At 35.7% G+C, this 26396-nt stretch overlaps 1 protein-coding gene across 3 annotated transcripts in view; it reads left to right on the plus strand.

Moving 5' to 3' along the window:
• Positions 1-26396, plus strand: part of SPIRE1 (spire type actin nucleation factor 1) — a 54666-nt gene that overhangs the window by 16730 nt on the left and 11540 nt on the right. For 2 of the 3 annotated variants that reach the window (XM_087931044.1, XM_026699419.2), the window contains exons 2-11: positions 7406-7440; positions 11697-11924; positions 15813-15938; positions 16557-16640; positions 17178-17342; positions 18070-18156; positions 19727-19856; positions 22394-22560; positions 23713-23803; positions 24034-24176. In XM_087931044.1, the coding sequence (XP_087787170.1) occupies positions 7406-7440; positions 11697-11924; positions 15813-15938; positions 16557-16640; positions 17178-17342; positions 18070-18156; positions 19727-19856; positions 22394-22560; positions 23713-23803; positions 24034-24176 (1256 nt within the window). Of the gene's footprint in view, positions 1-7405; positions 7441-11696; positions 11925-15812; positions 15939-16556; positions 16641-17177; positions 17343-18069; positions 18157-19726; positions 19857-22393; positions 22561-23712; positions 23804-24033; positions 24177-25438; positions 25493-26396 lie in introns of all 3 variants that reach the window. The other variant, XM_026699418.2, reaches the window with a different exon arrangement.

Raw genomic sequence — 26396 nt, forward strand, 5'->3', positions numbered from 1 at the left:
AATAGATTAGGCATTTTTCTTAAGAGAATGTAAAAGTAAATGCAACTCTCTTGCACAACATTATAGTGCTGAATTTTGAAATAGAATATTATTATATAAACCCTAAGCAATGGTTCAAAAGCTCAGACTGTTATAGCTTCGGTTTCTGTAGAAATAATAAAGCAGGTTGGACAGGCAGGTTTTACACAATTTTTCAGATGGTGGATGCAAACAACCCTCCCACCCCTGCAACCAAACCTTAAATATCCATATCTCACAATATTTCACCAGTCTCAACTGAGACAGCCAGAATATGGTTATCTCTTGCAAAAACACTGGAAATATGGCCGAATCGCTCCACTTCACTTGATGGGGTTTGTTTCTTTGTTGTCCTGATAACTGAACTAATTAATCAATCTAGGGTTTGCTTTTCAGTTTTATAATATTTGACTAGTCATTTAAGTCATGATTCTGAATTTGTACATACAGTGAAAATAAGAGACTGTCAAAGTTAAATGCATTCACCGTATCTCCCTACTGTGCAGATATAATGGGAATACACAAGGTCATTAAGATTTCACGATCTAGAATTTAAAACCTCAATTCAAACATATATTTTGGCATCTTTTGTTTAAAGAAATAAATGGAGTCAATAATTTAGAGTCAGACTTGGGAAACTAATTCAGCTAAGTATTAGTTTCTTTCCCCAAGAAAATCCTGTTCCACTGATCGTTGCCAGAAGAAAAGACTTTGGAAGGCAAAGGAACTTCCCTCCCTAAAGTCCATCCCATGGAGCATTCATTCATCTCTGTGTCAGGAGAGGTGGTTCTTCTGTGCTTCTCTGTAAACAGGAGGGGTTGGAGCAGAAGTTTCTGGGAAAGTGCCCATTCCTGTTCTAAAGAGAACTGCTTGGAAACAACTTGGAAAAAGGCTCTTTTCTTTGAGTCTGACAAAAGGCCATCTGCAAATAGCAGGGTTTTATTACTTTCTTCAGAGACAACGTAATTTTATAAAACCCTGATTTTACATCTTCCCTTTTCTTAGGTAGACCTTTTGATTTTACTAATTGAATAGGAAACATGTGGAATTGCACATTAAATAATGTGAGGGACAGTTTAGTCTAGTGCAGGGGTTCCCAACCTGGGGTGCGAGACAATATTCCAGGGGGTGCGAGAAAAGTCCAGGTAAATAATAGGATGTTGGCTATATGTTGGCATTTTTATTTATTGTGCAATGGATTAACTTTGTTTTCATTTTAGAGTTAAGTATCGTTATTTAGTGGCCGTCACATACATAGCTGAAAAGATTCAATCCTACCATATATTTAACGTGTTCAGTAGTTCCTAAAGTCTAAATTTCAGGGGGTGCGAGGTTCGAGTGAAATTTCCTTAGGGGTGCCGGGCGAAAAAAAGGTTGGGAACCACTGGTCTAGTGATTAAGGCACCAGGCTAGAGACAGGAGACTGTGACTTCTAGCTTAAATGATAGATATTGAATTTATAGTCTTCCTAAGGACCAACTTAATTTTTGCATTACATGTACATTTCTTTGAAGTGTTCTCAATACAGTCACTTACCTTTCAAAGGAAAGACCACAATAATCTGAGATCCAAATTAGACTCATGATCCACAGAGGATGTGATATATAACTAAATAACCTATTCTGAACATCTTATTATGAAAAAAACATGAAAAAGAACTGCCAAAAGGAAACATTAGGCACTAATATGCTCTCCCTATGTGTACACAGAAACATTTTGTAAGAATCCATAACTCCTATATATTGGTCTGAACATGCAAAGAATATACATGGTTGACGTAGTACCCAATGATCATCAATCTTCTTTCAGTTTTCAGTTTTACTTAGCTGAAGAATTTCATGCTTTTAGCCAAAGATGTCATTCTGAGTGACTTACAAAGGTCACATGCACTTGTTTTCATTTTTAATACATATTCAAATATCAAAGTGTTGCTATCTTTTATTTGTAATAGTTCTATTGTACTCGGCACTCGTCAAACTATAGTTGGCTTCCCACCTTAAAAAGACCATGGGAAATATCAGAATGTAAGGTATCTAGAAACAAATCTTTGTAAGGAATAATTAAAAGAACTGAATATACCTATTTGCAAACATCATGTTGGACAAACTGAATAAAATAATTCACCAAATATGTATACAAAAAGGAAAAAGTTCTGTAATGATGGCAAAGTAGGCCCACTTTGGATGGAGAAAGAGGAGATAACATCAAAAAACAATGGAATATCTCATTATAAAATAAGCACAGTTGTAACATACTTTTCTATCTTTGTTTTGGGAAGGAATTGAGGGATTATCCACAAATTACAGTGAGTTTTGGAAATGCTTACCTCAGAATTTTGGAATGTTGTCAGATCACAACACCTTACCCCTCAGAGATAAAGGTGAGGCTAGCCCATTCTCCCTCCCCTTTCTTCCTAGGACAAACATATTGTTAGGCCTTTTAAAAGTAATTTATCTATTTACTACTAAAATTCTTGTGTTTATAACTTTAACTGGGCAACATTGCCTATCATAGGGCAAAATCTTTTTAACAAAGGTACCTCAAACACAACAGTGGTGGGACTTATCTCCAGGGTGGGGGATGAGTCTGCCTACAGAGATGAGGTGGACTGGTTGCTTTCATGGTGTGGAGACAATAACTTGGTCCTCAACACCAGTAAGACCAAGGAGCTTATAGTAGATTATAGAAGGAACAGATCATTGCTTATCAATGGAGGCTGAGTGGAGCAAGTGGCCAGTTTTAAGTTTCTGGTTGTTACCCTAAAAGAAGACCTGACCTGGGGTGCCCAAATTGCAGCCCTGGTCAAAAGGGCCCAGCAGAGATTATACTACCTGAGACTTCTCAGAAAACAACTGAATGAAAAAATGCTGGTGACCCTCTACCGCTGAACCATAGAGAGCATTTTAACATACTGCACCTCTGTATGGTTTGCCAATTGCACAATGGCAGATAGGAAAGCACTCCAGAGGGTTAATATCACTGCCCATAAGATCATTGGTTGCCCTCTCCCCTCTTTGGAAGAGCTTTATAGCTCCCACTGCCTTAACTCTTTTTTGAACTATTACCATCTGGCAGACGGTACAGAATAATAAAAACAAGGACAAATAGGCTGAAAAACAGCTTCTATCCCAGGGCAGTAGCTCTTTTGAATTCTGCTGTATAGTGCAGTGTTGGTGTGGTGTTGGGGGTTTTCAGTTCAATGTGTGAAGGGTGAAGGATGTGTGTTTATGTTTATTTTCATGGTCATGGTCATGATGTGCACTGAAGATGGTGTTTGATTTCATTGTACCAGGTGCAGTGACAATAAACTAAACTAAACTAAATGGGTTAACTTACAGAATATGTTTAAACTCTGAGACCCATGACTCCTATGAAATTGAAATACAGCAAATTTTATAAATATTTTATGACATAGAAATTATCATCAAGTATTTTATGACATATTGCAAAATGTTATAAAATGTTTTTGGCTCGATTCCTGCTACTTGACTATGCCGAACAGTTCAACATGGGCTAATCTCAAGGTAGATACATCTCTGAATATCCCCCTGAATTTTTATGAACTTTTCCAGTACATTAGAAGCTGTACCATTGTTAAAGGCATTAAGGAATGTGATAAAAAATATATCTGAAATGCTAAGCCAACAGATCATGGGTTGTCTAGTATATATAACATGCAGCTTTTCATTTGACACACCACTTACTTATTTCTGCAGGGTTATGTATGGGAGGAGTAAAAAGTATTATTCTGTTTACATGTCACTGTCTTGGTTTAAAGGCGGGGTCCCCAACCTTGAGCCCTTTGGAACCAGGCCTTGGAAGTGGCGGGCAAGCCCACACAAGTGAGCATGCATCCCCACTTGCATAAGCAGCGGGCAAGCAAGTGTGCATTCCATTTGCATGAGTGGTGGGCGTGCAAATGGAGCTGAGTGCACACATGCTTCCCCACTACAGAACTATCCCCTCCCCCCTGGCTGTTCTGCAAAGCCAGAAAGATTGGGGAACTCTGGTATAAGGCATCTAGATGAGATAACCTCTGTGGAAGAATTACGTCAAAACTGCTGAAATTTAGGATTATACTTGTCTAGCACAGTTTTGTTGCCAAAATCAGGCATAAACTCAGAAGGAAATGGATCTCGAAAATCCATTTTCCCCCAAATAAAGTCAAATCTGATCACCTATCAGGTCACCTACCATATTCAAACATCTTGGTCTGGAAGTCTATATTGATCACTGTTCTATAATTATTTAAAACTTCTGGATCAATTTTTTTTTACCAGTGCTTCCATTGGACACCTTCCTACTAGATGTTACTAGAAGAAAGGCCCAAATGCATCTGAAAGGATGAATTAATTTATCAAATACCAAGGTAGTTGTGTTTGAAAGTAAAACAGAATAATTTATTGCAGGCTATAGATAGGATTAGGGTTAGTATACACATTTATGTATTTTTATCCTACCTTTTTTATTTTTATAGATAACTCAAGGCAGCATATGTAATACTTCTTCCTTCTCCTATTTTTCCACATCAACCCTGTGAGATGGGCTGAGCTGAGAGAGAGTTTATACCTAAAACAGAACTAGAATTAATAGTTCCCTAGGTTCTAACCTGGTGTTTAATCACTAAACTAAATTAGCTTTCCAAAGTTATTCTCTCAAAAGTTATTCATACAATAAATAGTTTGCGGACAACAAATATACAGGAAGTCTTCAACTTACGACTATAATGAAACCTGCCAATTTCAGTCATGATAGTCATAAACTGAGCCATCACATGACCCGATTTAAAAAACGTTCTTTGTGGCAATTGTTAAGCAAACACTGCAATTGTTAAGTGAATCTATTCTTTGAAGCATTTTTACTGAAAGCCAGAAGTAACCACCTGTTTTCAGCAAAAATTGTGGTCCACACAAGATGCGACCACAGGATGCTGCAAACCTGAATGCCCAAAATAAAACTTTGGAACCAGGTCATAAGAATCTTTCGGGGTGGAGTCCATTGTAAAGTTGAACTGTGTCATCGATTACAAATCAAGGATGACCTGTATTCCCTATAGCTATCTATGTTTCTGAAGGAACAAGGGATGAGTTTACATTCTGCCAGAAAGGTTTAAAGTCTGTCAAAGCTATTGGTGGATTTCCTTAGCTTAGCTTCCTTTCATGTCAAGTGTCAACCACAGGGAGAAAAAACACCCATCAACTGTTTTCAGCATTTGGGCAAGGGCTATCATTGGAAGGAACCAAGTTTTAACACATGGCTAGACCCATAGGCTTAGCCATCTATGAAAACTTGGTACAAAGAGAATTGATTTGCAAGGTGAATAGACCAGAGGTGGTATTCAGTAGGTTCTGACCAGTTCCGGAGAACCAGTAGTGAAAATTTTGAGTAGTTCAGAGAACTGGCAAATACCAGCTCTGGCTGGAAATTTTACAGTATCCTTCCCCTGCCACGCCCACCAAGCCACGTCCACAGAACCAGTAGTAAAAAAAATTGAATCCCACCACTGGAGTAGACCTGCCCAATAATGTAGAATATGTTCTGCTTTACTCAACAGTCTTCCTCCACCTCTGCAGAACAGGCTCTTGGTTTTCAGGACATCCTGAAGCTACCTGGAAAAACAACAGAGGCTCTTCTGTTTTATCGGGTATTTTTTCCTTACTGCTTAAATCAGGCACTGGGTTTCTCCACCCTTTTCCCTGCAGTCCTGCTCCACCCTTTCAGTCAGCCACAAATTGAAGATAGACTCCCAGCAGGAGGTAGAAGAAACAAATCAACCCACCACCAATCATTGTGAGCCAGTCCCAAAAATAGCAAATGAGTACCATAGAAATAGTCTGGTGAAGTGAGGGAGAACTTCTGAATTTAAAAGTAGGCCTGAAAAACGCTGCCATTTCCTGAGAAAGCTATATGGTAAAACAGGATTCTCTGGCTTCAAATCACTGTTCCCGGAAGTTTTTTGGGGGTGGGGGGGAGGGGCATAGAATATTAGAGTTGGAAGACCTTGAATGCCTTCTAATCCAACCCTATTTCAACACTTTTATACCAAATGGTATAAGGAGACCTTATACCATTTCAGGTAAATGGTTGTCCAGTCTCTTTTTGAAAGCCTCCAGTGATGCAGCACTCACAACTTCTGAAGGCAAGCTGTTCTATTGGTTGATTGCTCTCACTGTTAGGAAACTTCTTAATACTAGGTTGCTTCTTTCTTTGGTTTCCGTCCATTGTTTCTTGTCTTGTCTTTTGGTACTTTGGAAAATAGTTTGACCCCCTCATCTTTTGCTGAAGGATGCTTGCAAATTGAGATAGGAGGCTCTTTACCCAATACATTTCTATTCCCATAAAGCTGATCAATGTGTTTGTAGCCTGACAGGTAAAGAACCATATTTTCCAGTCAGCTAGTAAATTTACTATTAATTAAGAAGTAGCAGAGATGGGAGGGCTGTACCCCGAATTGGTGTGAGAGAGATGGCTTTCTGTGCCCTGCTTCACTGTGCAGATGTACAGTGTGCAGATTTATCTCTCCTGTTGTAGTCAGCTTCGGATCAGGCTGTTCCAGGTGTCTGTTTGGGGGTTCAGTTTCAGAAACCTGGGAAGAATATGGGAAGAGCAAAGCTGGAAAGAACCCACCTGCTAATCCAAAAGCAGAATGGAAAACAGATGCAGGGTCAGAGGTGATGGGGCATAGCTGCCAAAGCCCAGAGAGGCCAGTATAAGTAGATAGGCCTCAACTATTGCCCATGTCACTAAGTATATTGTTAATGTGGCCAAACATATATTAATAAAAGAGGGAAAACACTACTTTAAAACAAGCATTTAAAAATGACCCTAACATCTCTTTGATGTGTGCTGAAGATAAGATGGAGACAAAGTCACAGAACCCTTGACTTTGAATAACCAAACCAGCAGAATGTGTGCTCTGAGTTTAATGGGCCTTACTTTTAAAGAAGTAGACATGGAAATGGACCTGGGAACCTTAAAAACAAAAAGAAAAGAAAAAAGCAGATGGCACTTAAATGGTTTCTGTTCATGTATTATTTGTTATGTATGTGATTGCAAAGTGAAAGAGGATGTGTATGTATGCATTCAGAACTGATGATTTTAACATGACTTTGATTATGAAAGGATTTTCAATCTTGCCTTTATCTAGTAAGGGGATTCAGCCAGTTCGCACTAGTTCGGGAGAACCAGTTGTTAACTTTTTGAGCAGTTTGGTGAACTAGTTGTTGGAAGAAATCATTAGGGCAGAAAACCTGTTGTTACATTATTTGAATCCCATCACTGCCTTTATCGGGTTCATAGAATGCAACTGAGACTTTCTAATTTTGTTTTTAAATTGACTTTTTTTTCACTTTAAATGTGACAGTAACGTTTCTTTTTATATTTTTAGGTAAATCTGAACATTCACATTTTTCTGAAACAAAGGTAAGAATTTATATGAAACACAATATGAAGCAGAGACTCCTTCCTTCCTTCATTCATTCTTTCCTCTCTCTTTCCCTCTCTCTTAATGCAAAAAAAAAATACTACATGGATACTACATACAGCAGTTAAAATTCTGGAGAGCAGATAGAAACATTAATAATGGTTTTGCTTATAGCTCCGATTGTTGTCCTTCAGGGACATTTTTAATAACATTGATTTACAATTTCAATCTGACCACATGTGATTAGCTGCAATAAATACAGCTGAAGTCAGGAAGTCATACAAGGAGTCTTTGCTTAACAACAGAAATTGAGACTAACAACTACTAAGTGTTGCAGTAATAAAGCATGACAGTTACATGACTGTGTTAACTTACAAAGGCAGTTGCTGCTTCCATTGTTAGGCAAATCCCAGGTAGTCATTAAGCTCAATGTCACGTGATAGCCTGTTGACTTTCCTAAAGCCTTTGCTTATTGGAAGTGAAAATCACAAATAGCAATCACATGACTGCCAGACTCTGCAACAATCATAATTGATAAACAGTTGCCAAACACCCAAATCACAATTATATAACTGCAGTACAATATGATGTTCATTATTATGAGGACCAGTCCTACATCTCATTTAGTGCTGTTACCTATTTTTATTGTTATTTGTATTTTTATAGGTTGATAAAACAATAAAACTTATAGAATTTGTATTCAGTGCTGTCATAATTTTGAACAGCCCCTGAACGAGTGGTATATGCTTAGAATTAAAACATTATTTTAAAATGAATGTTAATATTTTTAAAAATGATAAGAATATGATCAAATATGGACTATATGCAATATAGTCAGCACAGGTGTTCTGTTAAGACTTTAAATATTGGGTGTATGTATGTGTGCATCTTAATTAAAGTAATTCTCATATTTTTGTCCTAAAGTCTTTAAGCAGATGTGTCATAAGGCCATGGGCCACATCTGGCCTGCAGAGTGCTTAAATCTGGCGCACAGTACCAGCCTGGAAATATCAAAGGACTGGCCTGCAGTACCTCTGCCAGCCAAAATGGGCTATGGGAAGGCCGAGGGCACCCCCCCCCCCGCATCCCATTTTTGGCCTCCCCACCGGGGAGGATGCTGCAGGAGGCGTCCGTCCAGTCTCAACCCCTATTCACTCCCCCCCCCCCGCCCGCTGGCCTGTGGAGAAGAACTACAATGGTGATCTGGCCATCAAAGAAATTCAGTTTGACGTCCCTGCTTTAAGGGAAGAGAGGTGTTTTCTTCTACTATTGCAGTAGCTGTAATTTATTTATTTATTATTAATTAATTCTATATGCTGCCATCTCACTAACAAGCAGGTAGGGTGACTTAGCATACAATTAAAAAAATACGCAAACATGTTAAAACATTAAAATTAACAAAAAAATTGCTAAACTAGTACATGAAAGGGATGAGGTGGGACGTTCTTAATCCTGTAGCCAACTCCAGTGTGGAATGCCCGCATCATGGCCCCAAGCCAGTTGGCACTGTCAGGTTTTTAGGCTCTTCCAGAGGCCGGGAAAGTGGGGGCAGATCTCATCTCTAATGGCACAACATTCTAAAGGGCAGGAACCATACCACAAAAGGCTCTTACCTGGGATCCTGCCAGTTGAAATTTATTGACTAATGGGATCTGCAGCATGCCCTTCTTCCGGAGTGAATGGGGCAGGTTAATCCCGTTGGGGTGAGATTGTTCCTCCGGTAGAGGAACCATTTGTTTCATTGCTGCTAGCTCCCTATGTTAATTTGTTCAGCTACTCTTTAATTTAGGATTTAGGTTTGGAATATACTTCTCTTTGGCTACATACATGCCTATAATATGCAATTAGGTAAATAGTGCATGTGTATCCCAAAATATATCAAAAGTAGATTCAATAGATTTGTGCTTAATACTGAAAATTAGATTTCAGTTGGATTCACTAGAAATATTATGACATAAGGTACAAGAACAAATTGGTTTTTTGTAAGTCTCCCAGAGTAATAACATTAGACAGATACACAAATAAAGGATACTGCATTTTTCCTGAGCTCACTTCTCTACAACTTATCAATTCAACCAGTGGAACCACTCTCAATGATCTCATTTAATTGGATCTTAATGAAATTAGTTGCATGGAAAAAAGTTATGCTCCAATTAGTTAAAATATCCATATTAATATTTGACCTATTCAAAATCTGACATTATTTTTTAAATTTCACAATAGTTTGTAACCATGCAGATGTAATGCTTTATTCATACATTTACCTGTAACTGTGGAATCAGTACCGCTGGCCTAGCAAGATATTTGTTGTAGTTTTGAAATATGGAGCAATCAGCAATCTAAATGCCTGTATTAATTGCATTATCCAATACTGACTAATTCATATCAGAGTGAACTAATTCAGTCATCTAAAAGATTACCAGTGTAATCAAAGAGCCAAAATGTTCTTTCTCTGTAGTTGTAGACATTGAACAATACAAGGTACAATGAACTTGATACAAGATGAGACACTTTAAAACATCTACCTGCATGTTCTCCAATTTGTTAACATTTATAAAGCTACAATTAAATATTAAAAAACACTGTTTCTGTTATAATTGTATCAGCAATAGACTTTCAATGTGCAATTCATGAAAGGTTAATTGTGAAGCTACAATTTAAAATAATATTTGGTTTCTTTATTTGTTGAGGGAGTTCACATATCCAAATAGGAAAAATAACAAACCTTCTGTTTGAAGAGTAAAACAGTTTTCTCTGACCTGTACATAATGTTCTCAATAATGTTGGAGGAAAGTCATGTGCTAGTAAAGAGAACAATGTATGTAGTTAAATAACTGCTTTCATTATTTAGTTTAGAGTGGTCTAAAATATTATTGCAGGAATGTAATATTTTAATATGGAGTATTATGATAATTTAATGTTGAATAGAACCTGAATAAAATGGATGGTTTAGTCATCTATTTGCCAACTTAGAAATAATTTGCATTGAATTTCAATTGGTCTAATTCCTTAGCATGTTTGTAGTGTAATTTATGCTAGTTCTATGAATTAATTAATATTGATATTGTATTTTATACAGTAATCCATTCAGTTTGGATTGATATGTTTCAGAAGTTTGCAAAGCAGAATATTAAGTGGCACCAACATTTCTAACATGGCAGGGTAAACATAATTTGCTATGACAGATGATATTTGAACTTTTTAAAAAAACAAGCTGAAGGAATAAATAGCCCTGAGGAAAAATTAGAGAAGCAAGAATTTTGGCCCAAAACAACTTTTTTATTGTTTACAAGGAAAAACATGCATTGAGGCTTTGTTATTTTATTTATGAATATGAGAACTTCAGGAAAGAGCAAGCCTATGGACAATGCTGTATTATATTGTTTACGTGTGGGAGAATGGTATGCACGATTTTGTATTACAGCATGAAACGTGAAAATAAAAGACCATAATATAATTAAAAGGTCTGTTTTTTAATACTTGTTTATTAAAGATATAACAAAGAGACAGAGCCCTTCCTTATATTAGTTTTCTAATTATCTGCATTAAAGTCAATTATCTTTATTAAACTAACTTAAATCTATCATTTAAATTTCAGTCCCTTTAAAACATCAAAGAAATAGGACGGGCAGCTATGAAAGAGAGACCGAGAGGGATGTTTGTCCCATTTCCCTTCAATTAGTTCTAATTTCTGTCCTACATTCTCTTCTTGGAACTTTCCCTTTCATTCCCACTTTTCCTCTCCGAACCTAAATCTCTAACAGTAGACTCTTCCTGTGTTATGTGGAGTAACCTTGCTGTGTTCTACTCAACTGAGCTCTATTATGTCTTCTGAGCAGAAGACAGCTGAAACATAGAAAAAGCACAGTTCCACATGTAGACTTCAAAGGAAGAATGATTGAATAACATTGAAAGTAATCTGGTTACAGCCTGGTTGTTCAAAGCAACAAACAAAAATTAAAGACATCCACATTATCCAATTTCAGTATTTTGAAAAGTACAATCGGCAAGATTGTTGAGTAGAGGGCAAGCTGCATATTAGAAATTCATTAGTTAATGACTGGATTATATTGTAATATGTTTTTCCTTATATAATATTGATTTGGTAAGAGTTTTTTTTCTTGTTTAACTACTGATTTAATATAAGCTAGTCTTTTGCAATTTGCTGCTTTTCAAATATTTTGGACTATAACTTAAATAAGATACAAGATGCAAAATGACTGTTTACCTAAAACCTGATATAATCCCTTTTCAGGTTATAGAATCACTAGGAATTATCATTTATAAAGCATTGGATTATGGCTTGAAAGAGAATGAAGAGCGAGAGCTAAGCCCTCCCTTGGAGCAACTGATTGATCATATGACTAATACAGTGGAAGCAGATGCAACCAAAGATGAAGGTTATGAAGCTCTGGATGAAGCTGCAGATGATGAACATAAAGACAATATTGAAGTTATACAGTCTTATAGAGATGTCATGAAGGTATATCATAGTTTTAATCTATCCAATGTTGATATTTAAGGAACAGTTAAAGTAAATGACACCTTTTATGTTTAGGTAGAGCACTGACATTGTGGTTGTCTAATAAAGTAAGAGTTTACCTAGATATTATAACATTAACCCTGTTCATCCTAATACTAGTATATTCTAATTTAAAATATTATTTTCATCTGATCTATGTCTTGGCACGAACCTGGTTTTTGTTTTTGTTTTTAATGCATTTCAGTTTCCAAGAGTCTATTGTTTTCTACTAGTCATTCCAATGCAAGCCTTCTTGGGAATTTCATCACTGCATTAATGTAATGTTCTTCTACACCCCACACATTCTTAGCACATTCCATTTTCATATAAACACATACCAGAGAGAACTGTTTATCTCAGTCAGATTAAAATCCAAATGATTTTTTTTTTTGCAATATGCAAAGTTGGGTACATAAGAACTATTTTTCTGTAAATAGTCCTTTATTTAACCTTATTTATTTAGCATTGTAAAATTACCTTTTAATTCAGCATGAAAGTTTTTTTTGTCAAAATATAATATTCACATCTTAAGTAGTTACTCTTTCTAGATAGTTATTAACAGAGCCTTTGAGTGAACATTAATTCCTGGTGACTTTCTTCCACACTTAATGACCAGTTGCTTGGCAACTGTTTGAAGTTACAACCACATACACCCCCAAGCTACTTACACCTTGGTTCAAGAGTTCTGACAGCTGCACACCTCATCACAGTCAGATAGCTGCAGTCAATGACTGCATTTTAGGCACCTGACTATCAGCTCAATTTTGTGGCCAATTGCAGCATTCCTTGAACCCATGACCACAATTTTTGATGTTGTTTGCCAATTTCTGACTTCTTTGTCTGGGGTCCACAAAAAATAGCCAACAGGTATATGATTCATTTAATTACTGGCATTTGTTTAATGACCACAGTGTTCACTTAACAACTGCTGCAAAAAAAGTAATAAAATCTGATCCAATCACAAGGGTACCTCAACTAACGGCCATCATGACAGAAAGTCCAGACTCCATTATTGTCATAAGTCAAACCTGCCTATATTGTAGGCATGGTTTTCTATTGCTTTCTCCTTTGACATTTCTTTCAACTTTAAAGGTTATTCAGTAGACCAATATCAAACAGATACAATCCTGCTTAGCTTGTTGAGATCTACCTGGTTATATGCCATCCAATGGATGCCTATTATATACGATGTAGGAGAAGATTTGGGTAAAAAAATGTCCAATTTCACCTGATCAAAAAAACCTTCCACAATACTATACCATAGGTTACAGCATATAGAATTTGGGTTTGTGTAATATACTTGCTGTCTATATGGCTGTGCCACAATTAGAAAAAAACAAAATATGTGCATTTATGGGAAAGTCGCATTGCTGTAGTTTTGGATAATGTAGGAAAAAAATGGTGAAGCATTGTCTTAACCAATAACACAGCACCATCTGCAAACATTCCTTACGCATACCTCAAATGTTCGTTAGGCTTTTATCCACAAATATATTAAATAACCAAGAGCACTCTCCCCCATCCCTACCCAATTTTCAACCATTCACTAAGCATTCCTTTCTGACAGATGGTTTATCTTCATCATATGCTGCACCTACTATGTTCCGCAAACAGCCATCAGTTCCATATTTATACAAAAATCTGGATTGCAAACTTCTCCCTAGCACAATGACACAAATGCACTTGTGAAATGTTAACTTTAAAAACAATTATAATTTGCTTTGTTGTTTGCCCAAATCATGCCTATTTTCCCTGTAAGAGAATTACAGGTGTTTTTAAACCATTATTATATTACTTGTGGTAGAAGATTTCTGTATATATATATGTGCAGTGAGTTTGGATAGCTTTGATGGTTTACAAAATTATATTCAGATAAAGTAATGATAAAATTCCTAAAAAATAAAAAATTCTCAAAGCTTGTTTGAAAAGCCACTTTTTCCCCCATCTTGCAGTAATAAGAATGTGTTTGCAGATAGGTGCTATGTTCGCCCCTCATATGAACTAAAGCACTTTCAGATTTTTTTATTCTGAAGTGCTGCACGCATAAATACTACACAGTACCAGGCTAATCTTTCTTGGCGAATGCTCTTTTAAATTCAGGGTTGTTTTTTATTTTTTGACTTATTGAAGAAAGCTGTGCTAGGCTGTACAGGTAGTCCTTGACTTACAACCAGGGGTGAGATTCAAAATTTTTAGCAACTGATTCTGTGGGCGTGGCTTAGGTGGTAGGCATGGTATGGTGGTCATATGACTGTGTGGACATGGTTTGGTGGTCATGTTACTGGCTGGGTGTGGCCAACTCAATATCACATTGAGGCACGCATCTCCTCGCCTGGCCTCTCATGACTGTGGAGATGCTGCAACAGTCGTAAGTGTGAAAAATGGTCATAAGTCACTTTTTTCAGTGCCATTGTAACTTTAAATGGTCACTCCACACAAGCAAAGTACCAGCAAAGGAGGGGGAAAAAATTCCAGAGAAGTTCCTGAGACAGGAAGTCTAGTCCTGCCAAGAATGTAATAAGGGTTAATGGAGAGGCAGTTTCTATAAGCAACACCAGAATGTTTCCTTCCTGCCTTTCTTACAGGATTAGGCCAGTAATTTCTTCTAACAACCGGTTCTCCGAACTGCTTAGAATGTTAACAACCAGTTCTAGTGAGAACTGGTAGAATTCCATTCCTGCACTTCACTTACTGACCCTTCAAAGTTACAACGGCATTGAAAAAAGTGAATTTTTCATACTTATGACCATTGCAGCATATCACATTATTTCCATTCAGATACTTGACACTGACTCACATTTATGACGGTTGCAGTGTCCTGGGGTCATATGATACACTTTTGCAAGCTTCTGACAAGATTTCCCTTGAGTTCACAACTGTGATATTGCCAAATTTATGGACATTAGAACTAATCTTCCTCATTTCTAAATCACTTTTTGGATTTTATCATCTTCATAGTTAGAGACTTTGGAAAAGATAATTGCTTCTCTGGCAATTTTATTTTTGGAACTGCATTTAAATCGAAACATTGGAAATTTATACCAATACTTTCTTGACTTTCAAAAAGTTGGAAATTAAAGAGGCTAAAATATTCATATAGAAAATAATTTTATTTTTGAAACACTGAACATTGAAAACTTATTTTTTAATGAATTTGGATTGTGGGATTATAGCCTGAAAGCTTCAGATTGGTGTTGCTCCATTTCTTTTAAATCTACCTAGCCACTGATTGATTGGACTTAGAAAAGAAGAATTTCTTTTTTTTTAATGAATAGAAAGAACTTCTTGCAAGAGAAAGCTGTCTTGTTTACATATTAATTAAAAAAAACTTAAAGGTTGTTTACCAGACCTAGGCATTTTACGGCCTGCTGGTCACATCTGGCCCTTTGGCTTCCCTATCCAGCCCTTGGCGGAGGTGGGGCTGGGAGCGAGGGTGAGGAGTTGGGTTGGTGGCAAAGGTGAGAGTGAGGAGGGAATAGCGGCAGCCCTCCACAAAAGTCCCAATTTCTCATGCGGCCCATTGGGAAAATTAATTGCCCACCCCTGCTTTAAACCATGTCTTAATTAAGTGAAGATCTGGAACTAATTGCAAACAATGTTCAGTCAAAAACAAATCTGGTTTTATTAATACATGTATTCATGGGCAAATAGCTCTAGATATTGCTAAATAATGTATATATGGTTAAACAACGTTTGTTTTTTATTTTCTTGGATGAAGAATAATTCAAGTATGGTTTAAAATATTTTGTGATATTGAAAAATGAAATTACATTTTTAAACTATAAATCAGGCATTTGTATTTTCTCTGTAAAACAAAACTCATTATGCTATTGTAACATGTTTGCACAGCTTTGCGCTGCCCATCTGCCAACCCAATCAGATGCACCAAATCACTATCAAGCAGTATGTCGCGCACTATTTGCTGAAACAATGGAGTTGTACACATTCTTGGCCAAAATTAAAAGTGCTAGAGAGGTAATGTACAGATATCTTAGTCCTTTGTCTTATTTGCCTTTTTAAAATGTCATACATTTCTGTCTTCTAGTATTAATACTCTGAAACAATTGTTTTTGTAATTATAAATATTGTACTTCTATTTTGGTGAATTATGTTTGTCATAATTATTTTTATTTCAGTGGCACCATATAATTATAACTTAAATCTGTCAATATTGGTACTGGGCTCTTTCACTACTATCATATTTATTTGGATTTTAGTTTTTAAATGGATATATTTAATATATGATTTTGTGATTTGAAAGTAGATTCAAGCTTTTCACTTCTCACCTTCTTATTCCTTTAACATTCTTACTATACCTTTCATATCAGTGTGTTAATATATCTTCTTTATTGTGTCTGTTAAAAACATTGTTTGGAAGTGACAATTGCCAAAACAAATGTGTGATAATTATAATCTTTTTAAATGTGAGTTTTAAGCAGTGACAGTGCTGATGTTGTTTCAGGTGATGCTAAATTATAATGCATAATATCCTTTATCACTGATCATACATGATAGTATTAATATATAGTTCAGCAATATCTGTAGGGCACCAATATTATTGTAAACAAATATTTTTTTTCTTTTAATTGATAGAATTTAAAGAAAATGCAGGAAATGGACAAAAAAGGAAATGAGGACTCTAGCACTGACCTTGATGAATTAAAAACTGCTGATTGGGTAAGATTACTTTTTTTAATAAAGTAATGGCTTTATATTACAACCTTAGAGACAGACAACACAATTTATATCAAATATTTATATCGAATGTATACAAAGATGCACATATCTAAAATCCATAAAACCATGGCTAATATTATATCTGTTCTTTCTCTGTAAAGTAAATAAAGAATTTATTGTCATTGAAGTGAAGAAACATGATACTATTAATTTTAAGACATGCAACTGGTTATGTGATTATGTGACAGTGTAATTAACTGCTTGCTTGTTTATAATCTTTCCTATCCTGCTTACATGCTTACAAATAAATATTTGGCTCTATGTTAGCTAAAATGGAAATTAGTTGGAAAAATATAATTGTCACAATATTGAATATAATAAATTCTAGCTTATAAAAACTGAGGCATCATTTTGCTTTATGATACATGTAGATGTTATAATGAGTATTTAAGTATAAGTGTTTAAGTTTAGTAGAGCTTAAAATAACAATAATACAAACTTTGTTACATATTAACCCTTTATTCTTAACTATTTCAGGCACAGTTTTGGGTTCAAGTTATGAGAGATTTGCGAAATGGTGTAAAACTTAAAAAGGTTCAAGAACGTCAGTACAACCCTCTACCCATAGAATATCAGCTCACTCCATATGAAATGTTGATGGATGATATTCGATCCAAGCGCTATACTTTAAGAAAGGTTATGGTAAGCTCTGTCAAAATCAATTTTATTATTCTTTGTATAGCCTTAAATTATGTTAGGACCACCAAAAAGGACCAAAAAAGAGAACTATTTTAGTTAACTTGAAAGCCTAATGCCTTCTGGAGGGGTATTATATTGTTTTGTTTAATTTTTTTCCCTTAAAATATTAGAATCTTAGTTAATTTAACAAGCTTTTTTGAAAATCACCTCGACTTCAATAAAAGTTAGTATGTTATAGGATCTACTATTTGGAAGAAAAAGGACCGTATTTATTTAGGCACATAAAAAACTAGCTGCGTAGAATTTTGTATTGTATCACATAGATTTAACAAAAATTGCTGTTCAGCAGGAACACTAGTTTATAAAATTGAAGTTCATTTTATTTTATTGTATGTATGAAATCTATAAACCCTTTAAGAAGAAATTTGGATAGCTTCTAGGTATCCCTTCCTGTAACCATTGAGCACAGGATAACTTCTAAAGCTAATGCTTTATATAGAGTAATCTAAATTGCAAAGATCCATGAATTCAATTTCCGAAGACCTTTTAAATATCTGGGTAGCTATATTTTACAGGTTTCAGATAAACTGGTTACATAGTGCCTGCCTTCCGGTGGTCAATGGGCTGCATTTCAGTAACCACTGCAATTATGTTTGTTTTAGAATTCATTGCCCTTTCAGATTGCATGATACTGATGTGCAAGCAAAATATTTTTCTTTCTCTCTTTTAGGTCAATGGGGATATTCCTCCACGATTAAAAAAGAGTGCCCATGAAATTATCTTGGACTTTATCCGGTCTCGACCTCCATTAAATCCTGTATGTAATAAAATGGGGAGAGGGGAGTTAATGAAAATAAGAGATTTTCTATACCTTTTTGCCTTAACCATATTCAGGTTTCTTCTATTTCTTTTCCCAGTCTTCTCTAAAATACAGGAAACACAGATTTTTCATATGTTTTGTAGCATTAGCATTCTCCAGATGCATTTATATAAAATTAATATACATTAGAGGAATTATTTTGAAATAAAATCTCATGTATTTTTGCTGTTTCATACCAGTCATCTCAGCATCCTTTATGAAACTATCTTATGCACTTGACATCTCTGCTAGAGCTATTTCTTTTAGCCTGTTGGTTTTGTCATATATTCTGACATGAGATCTGTCCCTTATCTGAAATGTGACTTTGTGTTTGTGTGTGTGTTCCCATTAGGGTGTATCAGATACACATATAACAGAATAACTGTGATGACCCAGAGTGTAGCACAAACATAACAAAATCCAAAACGTAAATAAATGTCCTTTAATGCCTCCAACTTGGCCCCACTGTTCAATAATTCTCAGTTAGAGGTAAAACGTACTCAAAAATAGTCTTCAAAAGAAAGCAATACAGTCTGAACTTAATGAGCAGATAGAGGTGAAATAGAAAACCAAACAAACTACACAACAGACCAGGATAAGTAATTACCAAAGTCAAGGAGATAACAAGGCACAGTCTGTTGGAAGGACGCCAACCAAGATAACTTCAGCCCAAAATAACACACGCTTTGCTTCTGGCAACGCTGTTTTGTAATCGTCTCTCTTATATACTTAGTCTCCCCAGCTGCAACCAATGAGGAGGATCATGGCCGCTTCCTCTCTCGTAAGTCAAGTTGTTGCCTTCTCCGTTCCTCTCTGCATGTGCTAGGATGCAGAAGGGATGGGCCTGGTTCTTCCTCTGACTACCCAGCCAGCCTCTGCCCTTCCCCAGCCTCCACCACAAACTCCGGAGCCACACCTCCACTCCCTGTTAGCTGTTCCTCCTATCCTTCAAGGGAATGACAGAACAGAATTGAAAGGGAACTTGTAGGTCTTCTAGTCCAACCTCCTATTCAAGCAGGAAACCCTATATAATTTCTGACAAATGGTTGTCCAATCTCTTCTTAAAACTTCCACTACAAAGATGAACAAGCTACTTATTTATAACTGTAGTTCTTTGAGTGGTCATCTGTGCATTGATATAACCTTCCCTCCATCCCACTTATGTCTCTTCTTTGGTCTGCAAGAAAGAATTCCTTTTTGACATCAATTCAAGGTGTTAATCAGAAAGCTAGAAAAGTATTCCAGTGGCATGCAGTGGCCAGACAAGGGGTGCTTTTCCCATTTAAAACATAATATTTTTAAGACATTTCTTAGACAGAAGAAGAGTTAGAATATATTTCAGTGAATATGCAAAGGTCGCTTGAAAAACCACAGTTATAATGTTGGCAAGCAATCTATTATTTTTAAATTGTAGCTTAGAAATTTACCTTATTTCAATGGACACTTAATTTAGGTAAATCCATATATATTGATCAACATCTCTTAAGTATGGTCAGTATTTTTCTTTGAGATACGTTATTCTTTCCAGGCATCTGCAAGAAAACTGAAACCAACTCCACCACGGCCTCGTAGCCTCCATGAAAGAATTCTAGAAGAAATAAAATCTGAAAGAAAGCTAAGACCTGTTTCACCTGATGAGATCAGACGTAGCAGGCTAGGTGAGTACTTTGATTTTAATGAAATCTGGTTCATCTCTCTGGGCTCAGGAATTGGGTAGAATGTGTGTGATTTGTCTTTGGATGATAAACCTCTCCAGAATACCAGCAGGTCTAGGGTAGACTGAGAAGATGACGCATACCCTCCCAAAGGAGATAATTAAGTTATCAAGAAAATTGTGGTGCATATATGATGAAACAAGACAACCATCTGGCCTGTTGTACTGTATGGCACTGAATGCTGGGTAGAAACAATAGGGACCGAAAACTATATGCCATGGAAATGCGAATGCTCCATTAGATATCAGGCATCTCCTTTCTTGATCACATCACAAATAGCACCAATTTGTGTGGCACCAATTACAGAGAAGATGAGAGAAGGCCAACATGTCCAGAGAGCAGCACCTTCCAGCGTTGCCAAGACAGCCTACCAACTTGAAATCAGTGGCCAGTGACCTCACAGGCGTCCAAAATAGAGATGGCGAGACACCATCAACAAAGAAATGCAAGCTGTGGGCCTGCAGCCTGGAGACGCAGCTGACCATGCAAAGTGGCATTCAGTGGAGCCTGCATCTGCAGAAATGCACTAGGAAGAAGAAGAAGATATGCTATGAAACCTCTAGGAATCAAAATCAACTTGAAGAAAACTTTTCCAAGATGTGTTAACCAAGTTCATTTCTAAAATAAGTTATCCATTTCAAATGCCTGAATGATTAATCTCCGTTGCTTACAAAGAAAAATATAATGAAATGGATAAAAGTAAAATATGAAACTTTAAAGGGACTTTTATTGTCTACTGAAATAAACAAAGGCAGCTAATTTAAAAATTAAAAATTAATTCACGTGCAGACTTTAAGCTTATATCTCATTTTGAAAGAGGGAATTGTCAATGGATAAGTGAAGCCTTAATGCCTCTTCTGTTACCTCTTTATGGAACCTCTGGGGTTAAGAGCTTTCTGCCCAATAAGAGTTAGGATTACATAGGATACCTACAGAAATCATATGGCTATCCTTGTTTATAGTCTTTTCAGTTCCACAAGCAGAAAAGCAATAAGGCAGAATTGCTGATAGTTTGTAATCAAATTTCTAAGGAAAAGACAATATACTTCAGTGTTCTTTTTGCCTGATTTATCAGAAATCAGGTAAAAATAAGATTATAATTTTCAGCAAGCAACAAGATGAAGCTACTGACATATTCTATGGTTCAAGTTATCTTTAATTCCCATATAAATGCTAGCATTTATATGGGAATTAAAGACAACCTGAGCCATAGAATAGCTGGCTGGATATTTGGTATATACTATTACAAAATACCTGGATATTTGGTATATACTATTACTTAACAGAGGTTATTGGATTCAATTTGTTTTAAATAAACCATTATTCAAAAATATGAGCAAGGCTATTTCAAACATCAAATGTATTATTTTATTATCAATTTGTAGTAGAAAATGCACTGTCCTAACTCAATGTTGATATTTATTCAAATTTGATAGCCCTTGGTTAATAACTACTGGTAGTGCAATCATTCAAAGTTATGACAGTATTAAATGGGTGGAAATAAATGGCCAGTCTTTAAAGTTCTGGCTATCTGGCTATTGCAATCTGGATGCTTGGCAACAGTATCACACAACAGTTGCAGCATCCTGCAGTTATGTGATCACCATTTGCAACTTCCGGTCAGCTTCCCACAAGCAATGTTAATGAGGAAGCCAGCAAAGAAGGCTGCAATTCATTCTAGTAAATCTATCCCACCCAGCATCAGCCACCCTCAGCCTTGCCGTCCTCATGTTGTACCTTACCAGCCACCTTGTACAACCTCTCCCCTGCCTGGCAGCAAGCACCTGAAGCCCCATTTGCCTTCTCACCACATCTTGATAGCTGTTCACACAGCCTCCCCTGCCTATCAGCAGCCTGCCTGCTGACCTGCTTTCAAACTGTCTGGGATTTTCGGCTTCCTGCTGGCTTCCCCACTGACTTGGTTTTTCTGGATGCTGGCAGGAAATTGCAAGGAGGTCCTTGCTTATTGACCTGCAGACCTCACTTAATGATGGCAATGATGCCAGGATTGTCATTGTTAAGCAATATAGTCATGTGACATCACACTTTATGACCACAACAGTTAGTGATGGAAATTCTGGTCCCAATCGTCATAGACTACATGTATGTTTTCCCATATAATTTTTATATCAAAATATATATATGCAGCACTGGTATAGCTTTTATCAGTTTGATTTTAAGAACTAATTGTCAGAAGTTTGACATGCGAATAAGATAATAAGAAATTTCTTCCTCTTGGCAATATTCTTTACTTTACCTTTTCTCTTTGCAAATGGGGCCTGCCCCTCTCTCCATGTATAAAGCTGTTTCACTTTCTAAGCACATTTTTTTCACATTTGGAAAAAAAAAATCCCCAAACTTCAGTTCTCGCAACTGATTTTCTGTCACATCACAATTCTTTACATAATTGTAATTTTTAGGAGAAAAGATAAATACCACAGTAGTAGTGCTTATTCATGCTGTTTTTCTATTTTTCTTAGATGTACCCACATCAGCAGCCTCCCAAAACCTATTAGAAAGCTGTATAGCAAATGGCAGCTTGGAATCCAAAGCAAAGGTAAATGGCCTAGGTACGAAATTAACAGTGCAGCGGAAGAGACTTTTGAAAGCTCCCACTTTGGCTGAACTGGGTAGCTCAGATTCAGAGGTAAGATGGATAATAACAATACATCCCTTCAGTTTAGATTTTTACAAGTAATCCTTGACTTATAATTGGTCACTTAGTAACACTTCAAGTTATGACGAACCTCCCCAAAACTACTTACAACCCAGATTTGTCATCCTCCTACGGTCAAGTGATCATATTTGGGGTTCCAGCTTGCATTTACAATTACCATATCCTGCACTCATATGATTTCAATTTATGACCTCAATTTTTATTTTTATTTTGCTGGAAAATAATGTTTACTTCTGGTTTCTGGCACAAAAACACCCATTGTGGACAACAGACTTACTTAACCACCACAATGTTCACTTAATAATCAATGCATTCACTTAATAATTGCCGCATTTGCTTAATGGTCACGGCAAAAATGAGCATAAAATCAGAGCATAAATCCAAGATAAATTACAGTCATAAGTCGAGGACTACCTGTAATTGGTTCATTTCATTTACTGCTTTTATTGGTCACATTGGGACTTGCTTTGCTTAAAATATGATATAGTACATTTAGTAAAAAATACTTTTCAAATCATTTTGAACAATTCATCCTAATGACCACTGTTAAGATTAAAACCAAATTATAAAATGAAGGTCAAAAGCTGCATGTTTTTGCAAGGCTTAAAACTCACGGGTCTTTGTGATGTCAAATGCAAATTTAGTCTGTGTGTCACTATCCAGTTCTGGCTAGATGTTAGATAAACAATCTATATGAAATAAATAACCTTTAATTAGGTCATGTTCCTGATGTTGGTAACATTTTACATTCAGTTGATCTATTTTGCTATCACTTTACCCTTGGTTGTACAGCATCCCAATATGAATGCTCCTTTAACATAAGTACTATTGATATCTACAGTACACCACTTGAATTGCTTTTAGTTTATGAGGCTTGCACATATGGACAAGAAGCTTATAGCTATCAGCCTATTATATGGCCTCTATAATATTTTCTGCTGTTTGAAGAAATAGTGATATGTTGTTTTCTAGAAGCATTTTCATTAATATGACAAGGTGATCATGTATAGTTCCATATCCTGCATCATTAATGATTGTGCTATATTTTTCTGCATATTATTTATACTGTTTCCCAATTAAAAAGAAGCGAGACATCTGATTGCCATATTTTATTATTACCAGGAGGAATCTATACCCAAATCAGCCAGTAGTGGTAGTGTTTCTCCTTCCCAGATGGAAGATGTGTTTCTGGAGACCACATCTGGAAAAAAGGGTGAGTAAAAATGCTCAAAACAAATAAGGTTTCCTGCAACAGTAGAAACATTTTGAACCTGGATGGGTTAAAAGAGATTTATTGTGTATGTGTGTGTATGTATTATGAGATGAGATGAGATATATATGATATGATGGAACTTTCATTCTAGTTGTATGACATCATTACAGGTACTGTTAAAATATTAATTCACAAAATCTGAACATAACTCTTCCTTATCAAATTGATAGTGCCTCCAAAATTCTTGCCAATATCATCTACACCACAGCCAGAAAGGAGACAACCACCTCAGAGACGACATTCTATTGAGAAGGAAACGCCAACTAACGTACGGCAGTTCTTACCTCCCACAAAACAGAGCTCCAGATCCCTCGTAAGTATTGTAGTAGATCAAATTCAGCATTGGTTGAACATAGTGGTTCCAGCACTGAGGGAAGAAAATCCATGTTTTACATATGATGTGATGAATCCTTAGCTCAGAACTGTGAGACCTTGGAACATCTCTTGAATTTTATTTCCTGTAAGTTGAAAGGAAGATCTAGCATGAAATAACTCTGAACGTTTAAATTCAGGATTTGAATGCTGTGCCTAATTGCTGATGTTCTTATATAAACTTGCTAATAGAATTAACAGATTTCCAAGTAAAATGTCTTCTATATCATACATGAAAATTAATTTTTAGCTGCTGTTTTCTGATCCTAGATAATCTTAAACTCATTTGTCAGTTCCATATGCAACGTACAGAACAAAAGCAATTATTTTCTAAGAAATAGCTTTATGCGAATAATGGCTTTGTACATGTGAAAATTCTTTGAAGTATAGCTATGCAGGTATTCAGAAATATAAAAAAACTTGTGTAGCAGTTATTTCTTATGTACTACATAAAAGTTGCTTTTAATGGAGACCCAATTACAGAAAAAGTCTTTATCATTTCTCATATTTCTGGCATTTCTACTAGATATGCTGTGAAAAGTCCAGTCTCATCTTACTTTAAAGAAATCATATAGTTTTTGAAGTTGTCTATGGATGTATAAGGCCCATCATGCTTTTTTTCTTAAATGATCCTAAAAATATTATCATCAAAAACTGTCAGATTATAACTTGGTTTGCTTTAGCAGAAATAATACTATTTTACAATTATATTCTTATTTTAGCTTTTGAAATTAAAAGTAGAACAAAAACTGAATATAATAATAATAAAACTTAAACTACCTTTTTTTTCATAATTGTGGATTAGAAAGTAAGCCACATGATAATATAAAGTAATTATTCCTGGTGTCTTATCTCAAAAAGTAGTTCAGACTAAGAAATTATGGATGCTTTTTCCCAGGGTTTGTGCAGCATGATCTCAGAAACAATTTATTTTGGATTTTTTGTCTGTTCTGAGAGGAACAAACTTTTCTAGCTTCTAACAAAGGATGGCACTGCCATTTACCAGAACTCACTGGAGATCAAGTTAAGCCCCTAAGAGCAATCAGAGCACCATCAGTATCACACATGGCATTTGCTTTGTAAATCAGTTTCTTGGAATGGCACACAAATAGGGGGTGGGGGAATCAATGTTAATTAAAAATTTAAAACTACAGAAGTTCCTGACTAAGAAATAATTTCATATTTTATATCTTGTACTGAAAGGAAAACCCCATATTTCTGTTGTTGTTTGGTCTTATGAAAATGAGGAGACTTTTTGTAAGTATTTATTTATTTTAAACATTTTATATATTGGTTTCCTTAAAAACAAAGCAGTTATAATATGTTAACAAATTTAAAATAGAATGAATGATCACAAAGCAGCAGAATCTATTCAACCCTGTAGTGATTTGCCAAAATTCTCACATTTCCATGAGGCAATGACTGAAATGATTGAAATTTCAGCATACATCAACGCTTCCTGAAAGTATGATATTTTTTTAGTATCTGAACTTACAATAGTTTTTGACTTGATAGGCTTCTCACCTACCCATTAAACATGTTATTGTAATATTGTGATATTCTGTAACTTTATTTTTTTTTATCAGCTCATAGTAATTCCCTGCAGATTTCCATTTGAATGTATGTAAGAGCTACAAATATGGAAAAAACTGAACTCCCAGTTAAGCACATTTATATTCTGTCACAATTCTATAAAGATTCATAGCAAATCACAACATTGAAAAACAATAATATTGATAAAGTTGAAAATATAAAAAACCCAACATTCAAAAATAGGCAAACCTGGTGCTGGAGCCAAACATCCAATAAAAAAGTTCCAACTTAAAATAGTTTCCAGAAGTCAATTAGAGTTGGGACCAAAATCTACAGAATAAAACAGAATAAAATCTGTTTAAAGTTTTAAAGATTAAATAGCATATTTAATTGAAATAGACATAATGAATATAGTCCTATGCCAGTAATTGTTGTGTTTGTTCATAAGTATGACTCCTGCTATGCAAAATGGCGATTAAAAAAAATACTATGTTGTTCAAAAATAAATATATACCTATTGGGGTTCTGCTTTCTTCTTAGGAAATTAACTGATATCACATGTATTTTTTGTTTTTAGGAAAAGACATAAATATAATTTTATAACAGTTTATTACTTGTCATTGAATAA

This window comes from Pseudonaja textilis, chromosome 3 (genome assembly GCF_049901715.1).
Source record: "Pseudonaja textilis isolate UNSWEBS1 chromosome 3, rPseTex1.2, whole genome shotgun sequence".
NCBI lineage: Eukaryota > Metazoa > Chordata > Lepidosauria > Squamata > Elapidae > Pseudonaja > Pseudonaja textilis.